Source organism: Panthera pardus, unplaced genomic scaffold, assembly GCF_024362965.1.
Source record: "Panthera pardus isolate Hobbes unplaced genomic scaffold, ASM2436296v1 HiC_scaffold_16, whole genome shotgun sequence".
In the NCBI taxonomy this organism is placed as follows: domain Eukaryota; kingdom Metazoa; phylum Chordata; class Mammalia; order Carnivora; family Felidae; genus Panthera; species Panthera pardus.
Window position 1 is genome coordinate 133,161,333 of NW_026526721.1, and position 9,439 is coordinate 133,170,771.

General features: G+C 44.0%; 1 protein-coding gene across 2 annotated transcripts in view; it reads left to right on the forward strand.

The window, feature by feature from the left end:
- PLCL2 (phospholipase C like 2) overlaps positions 1 to 3,715 on the forward strand; it is a 195,507-nt gene extending 191,792 nt beyond the window's left edge. For both annotated transcript variants that reach the window (XM_019435630.2, XM_019435640.2), the window contains exon 6: positions 2,873 to 3,715. In XM_019435630.2, the coding sequence (XP_019291175.1) occupies positions 2,873 to 3,052 (180 nt within the window). In that variant the 3' untranslated portion in view covers positions 3,053 to 3,715. The remainder of the gene's footprint in view (positions 1 to 2,872) is intronic.
- The last annotated feature ends 5,724 nt before the right edge of the window (positions 3,716 to 9,439 follow it).

A 9,439-nucleotide genomic window follows, 5' to 3' on the forward strand; every position in this document is an offset into this window, starting at 1 on the left:
TAGAGAACTACAGATTAAAACAAAAATTAGACACTAATGTGTACCTTTTAGAATGACCAAAATCTAAAGTGCTAACAGCACCAAATGCTGGTGAGGATGTGAAACAACAGGAACTCTCATTCACTGCTGGTGGGAACAGAAAGCGGCATGCCATTGTTGAAGACGGGATGCAGTTTCTTACCAAACTCAACATCCTCTTGCTGTATGATATTAGCAGTCATGCTCCTTTCGGTATCTACCAAAATGAATTGAAAACTCATGTCCACACGAAATCCTGCACATGGATGTGTATAGTAGCTGTATTCATAAGCACCAACACTTGGGTTTAACTGAGATGTCCTTCAGTAGGTGAGTCAATGAATAAACTGTGGTACATCCAGACGATGGAACATTATTTGGCACTAAAAACAACTGCGCTAGTAAGCCGTAAAAGACATAGAGGAAAGTTAATTGCATATCACTAAGTGAAAGAAGCCAATCTTAAAAGGCTACGTACTGTAGAATTCCAACTATATAATATTCTGAAAAAGGCAAAATATTGAGTTAGTGAAAAGATCAGTGGTTGCCAGGCATTAAGGGGAAGGGAGGGATGAATAGGGGGAGCACAGAGGGTCTTTAGGGCAGTGTGACTATGCTGCGTAATGGGGCACATGTCATTGTACACTTGTCCAAACCCACAGAATGTACAACACTAAGAGTGAACCCTCGTGTAAACCATGGACTTTGGGCGATAATGATGTGCAGTGTAGGTCTATAGTTACAATAAATGTACTACTGTGGGGCAGGATGTCAGTAGTGGAGATGTTTACGCCTCATGCGGGGATTGGGGCATACGGGAAATTTCTGTACTTAACTGCTCAGTTTTACTGTGAACCTGAAACTGCTCTAAAAAATAAAGTTAATTAATTTAAAAACAATATTTGGAATTTTAAAGCACAAGTGGAATATCTAGTTACAATCTGTTAACCATAAATGTATGTAGCAATCCTGCACGTGAGGGCAAATAAAGTCTTTAACAAGAAATTATATTTCTGGCACAATATGCTATATTTACGTACAAAGACCTTACTGCTTGTAAAATTTCAGCATATGAGTTCAGTGACTAGTTAAGAATGAATAAAAATGAAGCTCTTCAGTTAAACTAAGCAATGGAGCATGTATTTATAGTTACTAATTAAAGGTCTTTGTAAAGCAGGAAAATCATGAACAGTAAGTGGTAAACAGCAAACCATTCTGTGGATTCCGGCCTCATAGTGGCTTAAGATTACGCTGCAATTTAGTCTCACCAGAGGCTGAGATTTGATTGTAGTCCAGTTGCCTTCCAAGGTAAGTCCTTACCTGTTGCCTCCGCAACTGGCCCCCAGCTTTTGTTGTACAGGAGCACTTTAATGGGATGCACGCTGAGAGGCAGTTAAGGGGAAAAAAAAAAAAAAACAGGAGAAAGACGGGATAGTACCAAGAATCTAAGTATGACAAAGAAAAAGCCAAAGTATGGAGGGATGATAAAGAGAATAACAGAATGAATTTAGAGCCCGAGGAAGGAGACAAAATAGGAGAGAAGGAAAGGTAATAGTATAAGTAGAAACAACTATTAATGGAAGGCAGATTAAATATCAGAGGGGAAAATAGAACAAACGACCAAAGTAGGAATGTTGGAATTTACAGTGGAGTACCACATCATCTCTCCTAACCAGTAATCTTGAAATGGTCGGCTGATATATGGGTAGTTTCACCCCCCCAGAGGATATTTGACAACATCCACAGACATTTTGGTTGTCACAGCTGAGGGAGTGCAACTGGTCTAAAGGGGCCAAAAGCCATGGATGCTGCTCACCAGCCCAAGATGCACAAGACAGCCGTCCACGCGTCCACCCGGCCAAAGAATTCTCTGGTCAATATGTCAAGAGTGATGAGGCTGACAAACTCTCCATTGAGCTCTGGAATCAGCTCAGATTCCAGACTCCCAGTGACTGGTGCTTCAGTCCATCCCATTGTGTCTTGACCTATGTGTTAGACTGCGTGTATGTCGAGAGGATGGCCACACCCCACTAAAGAAATTAAGATTTGGCTAAGAAAGTTTATTGAAAGTAAAGAATCCTTTCCTTCCTTCCTCCTTTAAGCAAGTAGTCCGTGAAAACCTGCTGGGTGCCTATCTGCCAAAGCTTGCTTCAAAAGCAAGTCTTTATAATGGAGAACAGACTGGTGGTTGTCAAGGGGCTACGGATGGTGGAGGGATGGGGAAGGGTGTGACCGTAGAGTCCTGGTGCCTGGGAGGTCTCTGTGGCGGCAGGTTAGCTCTGTGTGTTGATTGCAGTGGTGGTTACGTGAATCTCCCCATGGGATGAAGTGACACAGAGCTATACATGTACATTGCACCAACGTCAGCTGCCCGGTTTGGACCTTGTACTCTAGTTATGTAAGTCATAACCATTGGGGGGAATTTGGGGAAAGGTATATGAGACCTCTCTGTATTATATTTGCATCCTGTGAATTTATACTTACTTCAGAATGAGAAGCTAAAAATAAGGCAAATCTTAAAAGGAAAAAAACCAAGATGGGCCAAACAATTTACAAAAAGATGTAATTCTAACCAGGGCAGACAGCCATGGTCCACACACACAGCATTCTATTCAGATTTATAAAGGGAAAGAACCAAAGAGGCAGCACGGTCTTGGAGCTTGATGTGGAAAACGGGGAAGACAGTCTTGTTTTTTATTACAATTGACCTATTCGGATACAGTGCCAATAGCAGATAAACATGCCCTCTTGTGGCATCAAAATATTTCTATTTCAGTGGAACACCTGTATTGTCAGACTGCAACAAGAAGTCATGTTAGTCACACCTAACATTTAATTGCATGTCTTGTTACAGGGACAAGCGGATCTTTTGAAATATGCTAAGAACGAGACCTTGGAGAACCTGAAACAAATCCATTATGCTGCTGTTTCATGTGGGCTGAATAAACCAGGCACAGAAAATGCCGACGTTCAGAAGCCGCGTCGGAGCCTGGAAGTCATACCTGAAAAAGCAAATGATGAAACTGGAGATTGAAGGAATTTTCTAGAAACCATTATGGAGTTTATAACTCTAGGACCAATTGTAGTCAAGTGGGACATTTGCTTTGCACTCACTAATGAAAATAATATTTGGGATTTTAAAGCACAACTGGAATAGCTAATTGCAGTCTCTTAAAACTGTGAATGTATGTAGCAATTCTGCGTGTGAAGGCAAATAAACTCTTTAACAAGAAATTATATTCCTGGCCAAAATATGCTATATTTGTATACAAAGACATCGTTAACAGTTCCAGGGTGAACCACAGACTATTCGTTCTAGTTCCGTTGAGAAAAAATGTTTTCCTAACTGAAAACAGTTTCTTAAGATGGAAATGGATTGTATTGTCAAATTAGTATTTATTGGACAGAAACCTAATCTACGCATTTTACTTCTATACGATTGCCAGAGTCTCTGGGTTATAGATGATTTTGGTGGCGTGCCTGCTGAGCCATAATTACTAGGGAGAATGTAAGTGGACAGATGCTCCGAGTCCCCAGGGGCCTTGGAGAGCCGTCGGGTACAAGGACTGCAGCTCCCGGCTGAAGACACACGCTGGGTAGACATACAATGTAAAAGCAGCCAATCTGGAAGCAACACATTGTAAATAGTTTTTCATTGTATGAAGTAGTGTTCACATTAAAACGATGTTTTATGATATTTCTCCAATAGCAGTACATGCACTTAATGAAAGTTTTCACTTTTAAAATTTCTAGTTAAGAATATTCTACTCTTCAGAGGAGCCGATTGTTGAACCAGCTTTGTCAAAAATGAGTTGTCTGGCTTAGCGGTTTTGCTTCGAGGAAGGTGCTCACGACTTTGCGCAACGACAGCTGACTGATTCTACCAGGAACCGAGATGCCGCTTTGTGCTTTGAATTCGCACTGGAGTGACGGGTGCCTCCAGACCGTGCAGGGGGTCCGTCAGAGGCAGTTAGAGGGGCTGGGGCACGTGTAGCTGTCCTCGGCCAGCTGGGATTTTAATCCAAGGCTTTATTTTCTAAATCGGTGAAACTTTGTGCTAGTTTTGAAAACATACCAGACACTGCAGCCTAATTACTGCTTCTCCCAAACCAAACCTGCTTTCAGATTTTGGAAGAGTAAAAGCTCTAAATCCTCAGCAACCCTCCTTGATTTGTCCGTTTTCTTTTCAGTGGTTCAGGTCTGCAAGCCAGATAAATATGCGTAATCTGCTATTTCCTCCCAGTTAGGAAGACGCTCAGGCTGATGTATTTAATTTATTTCTGCCCAGACTCCTAAATATCCTCTTAAAAAACAGTTTCTCTGCTCAGTTCTTGTCATTTGCATTCTAAAGAGTGTGCTTAAGTGAAGGTATGCGTCTTCGCTGGCTCTCGGCACCGTGTAATTCCAGTTAGAAAATTAAACCTATCTGTCATTTGAATGATTGCGCGGTTCCCGGCGCACCCCGGCGAACGCCCGGCGGGTAGGTAGCTTCAGTTCTCTGCTCGGAAATGAACTCCACACAGAAAAAAAAAGCGGGGGTGGGGTGGGGGGGGTGGGTGGTGGGGAGACTAGCAACGAATTAAAAGTAGCTTTATAGAGTGAGAAATAAAATGATGTATAATTTAGACCATTGTTAATAATCCTCGAACTCAGCTGGCAAGTAAGTAGCAATATTCAACTTCACGGTGAAATCCAAAAATAATAAAAAAATGACTTTTCACAATAGAATGAGATTGAAAGCAGTGCTACATTTACAGCCGCGGCAGGCATCAGTGGAAGTGTGGCTTGAATGACTCGGAGAGCAAGGCCCCTGTGATTTGCTGTAGGTCATACAGGTGTGGAATGGGCAACTTGAGGACACAAGGAGTCTGAGATGATTGCTCCTGACACTCCTTTCTAGGTGCAGGGGTTGCGGACAAGGACAATATCACGCACAACCCCAGGTCACGAAGTCTGCCGGGGCGGAGGGTGGAGGGGGGTGTGGGCACTGCACCCAGCCCCGGGTTTGCTCTACTTTTCCTCAGTTAAAAAAAAGCAACCTTCCTTTGACCCATCTCTTCAAAGGAATTGGCCACGTAACGGGAACAAGAAGGCACATCAGTTGAGGAGTTGCTCCCGAAGCTGCCATGTTCCTCCTGTCTGCCTAGTCCCCGCCCCAGTGAGGCCCCCGTCCTTCATTAAAGAAGATGGTGGCTCAGCTCAGCAGAACATGCAGTCATGGCCAACTGAGCTATTCTCTTCTGTTCGTCTTCATACGAAAATGGGAACCATTCGTCACCTGGCCCTGAGCCAAAGTTCTGATTTATGACCTTTGTAAGCAGGTTTCTCTTACAAAGGACTAACTGGTCTGCTCCGACTCAAACCTGTGAGGGCCTTATTATAACCCCACTAGTCAAACAAACGTGGGAAACACTCCTAAGTTCATAAATTGTGGCAACAGCGGTTTGACAGGCCGGCTTCCCTCCCTCATCTACCTTCCTTATATGGGGGAACCCCCACTTAAGTCTCTTACTGTAAGAGACTTGTTTACTTACAATAAGTCAAACAAATAACGCCCTTTAGTTTGACTAATGTGTACATCAGTCACACTGTGCACACACACTGCATCATCCCTAGTTAAGGGAAACATCTGATGGGAAGTCCATGAACACAACTGGCGTAGCGCTGGCGAGGATACAGGAACGTGAAGAGTCGGGCAGAATTGCGCAGGGACTACGGCCAATGCCTGGTGAGTCCAGTGAGAAACGAAACGTCACACTGGCAACCTGCAAACAGAGCCAAGCACCAGGTTTCCAGCAGTCGTGTGGATGACCTGTCCACGGAATAAATCCCGAGGCATCTGCTTGTGAGGTGGATCCTCTCTGATACCTGAGCCGTTGCAAGTGTTGGTCTCTTTTCTGCTTCTAGCAGCTACAGCTTCTGAACGGTGGGAAAGAAGGCCTCTAAACCCCAAATGCTCACCTCCTCCGTCTCAGGGCAGGGGTGTGGCCTGGGAGTCTGGGCCAGGTGGAGTCCCTCCCCAGCTGGGTGGCCTGCATCTTCGGGAGGATGCTCTCCACCTGCACGGAGGCGGGGCTGGACGGGGAGAGTCATCCGGCTTGCAGCCTTCGTCATGCGGCCTCATCTGGTACATTGGATACTTTGCGTTGAATCTTTAATCAAGGGTTGAAATGACATAAATGCAAAATTGACCTCAAGAGCATCACTCCCTTGTACCCACCCACTGAGTGAGAAAGCCCCGCTAGATTTCTCTTTACCGTCTTCAGTAGGAGCTCCTACCCAAGCTAGGCTTTGATCTGAACAGACCTGACATTTACCATGAATTGGAAGAATTTTCTGTTTGTTACGTTTGACAGTGGGACCCTTTGTTGGGGCTGTGTGCCAAGCAAGGACTGTATTTAGGGACTTTGCATATGTCATTTTATCCTCTCAACAACTGGCAAGATACTTAACCAATGTTATAGGTGAAGAGATGATGACTTTGGCCAAGGTCACAGACTGCTCAAGTTAGGATTTGAGCCCAGAGCTGCCTGCCCTGAAGCCTGTGTTCCCCAACCTCCATCTGTACTCTTCTGAATTCCAAATATATATTTCATCCTTAACTACAAGGTGAGCACTATGTCATAAGCAAGGAGGTAATTTTATTTCTCTTTCACTCTGAACACGAGCTCCCTAGAAACCACTGAGATTTGCTCTGATTTCACCGAGCACACATTTTGGACACCAGGGGCCACCATGAACAAGAGCAGACATGGTCCCAACCCACATGGAACTCACAATGTGGTTTCGAGAAGGAGACATTAAATAATTACAAAGAGAAGGTACAATTACAAACCATGGCGAGGGCAATGGAGGGGCTACCTGGGCTCACATCCTAGCTGAGTACTGAGAGGAAGTGTGCTCAGACTCTCTTGCTTCTGTAATTGAAGGATTAAAAAAATGCTTCCTTCCCTCACAGGATTCTTGTGAGGACTGAATAAGACGGTGTGTGTAAGGTGCCTGGCTCACAGCGGACTTGCTGTATGATCATCGGTAGTGATTCTTGAAAGGTAGAGCCATGAGAGTATACAGAGGCCTCACCCTCCTTGGAAGATGGACTGAGTATCTATTGCTCTGAAACTCAACCCTGAGAACTTAAAACAGTCCTTATGTCTTGGGTTGGCTGGGCTCACTTCGGTGGTTCTTGCTTGGGGTCTATCATGCAGTCACTGGCAGAGGTCAGCTGGGACTGCGGTCGTCTGACTGGCTACACGTGCCGTCTTGCAAGATGGCACCCTCACATGGCTGGGCTGTCAGCCAAAGCATCTGCATATCATCTCTCCGTGTGACTTGGACTTCCTATAGCAGGGCACTGGGTTCCAAGAGTCTGTGTTCCAGAAGACCTATCTAGAAGCTGTTGGTCTTCTTGAGACTTCTTGTGCCTAGCCTCAGAAGTCCCAGGAGGTTACTTCTGCTGCATTATATTATTCAAGTATGTCACTAAGTCTGCCCAGGTTCGAGTGGGTGGAGAAATCAACTCCCTCTCTTGCTAGGGAAGCGGCAAGGTTGTCTTGCGGAAGAGGATATAGGCCAGGAGATACTAAGATCACCTTTGGAATATGCAAGCTGCCACAGAAGATTCTCTGAGAGAGTTGTATTTTAGCTGAGACCTGGAGGCAAAAATTGTCAGGAGAGGGTGAAATTCAGACAATTTAGGGAGAGAACCCAGCGTGTTGCCAAAGCCGGTGATGGGAGGGAGGGTGACATGCCTGAGGACCCAGAGAAGGATAGTGAGACTGGGGTGCAGACGATGAGAGGGGGGAGGTGTGGAATGAGTGGTGGAGGGCCTTGTCAGGGATTTTGGTCTTGGTTTCCTAAAAAGCTAGTGCCCAATATTTACTTTTATTATATCGAATCTACCTTTTATTAGTTTTACTTAATTGTAGAGAAATGTATGCTCCCTGTTACTAAAAAGGTCAAATGCTAAAAAGGTCAAATGCTAAAGAATGTGAATTAAAAAGTGCATCACACGGCCTATCTCCTGCTCCCCACGGGAGTGGTTTGGCCAGTCGTCCTCCATGCGGAGATGTTCACATGTTGCCAACAAATGCCATCCTCTCTCTGACAAGTTCCCACTTTTACTGTCAAGAAAAGGTAAAACTCTCTTTAGGGGCCGCAGAAACCAAAGAATCGAATATTTAAAGTAAAGCTGTGGCCTGGAAAGTGATGAACAGCAGTTCAGTTTCATGAACTACAATACTTTTGCATTTTATCAAAGCCGCAGATGTTAGGTGGAAAATAGAAATTAACAACTTAGGTGAAATATGACTGTTAGAATTTATAACAACAAATGTCTTCCCTCTAAAAATATTTTTTACTCTAAACCCAAAATCACAAAAGTCCTTTGGGAATGGATTGTTGTGGCTTGAGATTATAGGTTGAGATGAGCGTTCTGGACATATAGTGAGATATGATATAGATAATGAATATTCAAAGTATTAAAAGGTCTAATATGAGAGTAAAACTCTCCTTCCATTTCCCCCTGGCCTCAGCACCAAGAATTTATCATGCTTAATCATTTCTGGTTTTGATTCTTCTGGTAATTGCCTCCCAAACTCTAGACCAACGGTGTCCAATAGAACTTTCTATGATAATGGAAACATCTCTATCTGTGCTATCGAATACAATAGCCACTAACCGCGTGTGGCCATAAATTTACATTTTAATTAATAAGAACTTAGTGAAATAAAAAATTTGCTTCCTCAGTCACACTAGCCGCATTTCAGTAACTCCACTGCCACATGTGGCTGGTGGGGCAGCGATAGAGAAGAGGCTCATCCCTCCGCTGCTTCTTTATCAACCTTAAGAGATCTGTGACTCTACACAAAGGAAAAGGAAAAATATGGCTCCCTTCACTGCTCCTTCTCTTTGCTTTCCCTTCATTCCCAAGCCCTGTCAGGAACATTTTCGTTTTCGTGCTGCTGGTGTACCATTATGGCGTTAAGTAGTGTATTTTAAACCGTTTCTTGATACATCAATTATTGACTATCGTACTTTGATCCACTGCCGTGTTAGGTCAGGAAATTAGAGTTCTCCACTGTTTCCCTCCATTGACGCCCACCCTTGCTGACCACCACGCCCATACTTGTCACATATATAACTTGTTTCTGGGTAACATCATATTCTGTCCCGTAACTATAAACTTCCCATGCTTCCTCTGAGATTGGTTCTAAAATTAAATAACCAGCCTTTATCATGTTATAATTTCGTAAGAATTAATTTGTTATGGGAATAGTATAACTAAACCTGCCTAGAAGTAGACGGTTGGGACCCCAGGCCACAAAACCTGTGCCGTTCAAGGTGAATAGAGCTAACTTCCTCTGCCAACCAAGACAGAGTAATGGGGAGCAGACCTGCCTTCCTGCATAAAACAACCAAAACC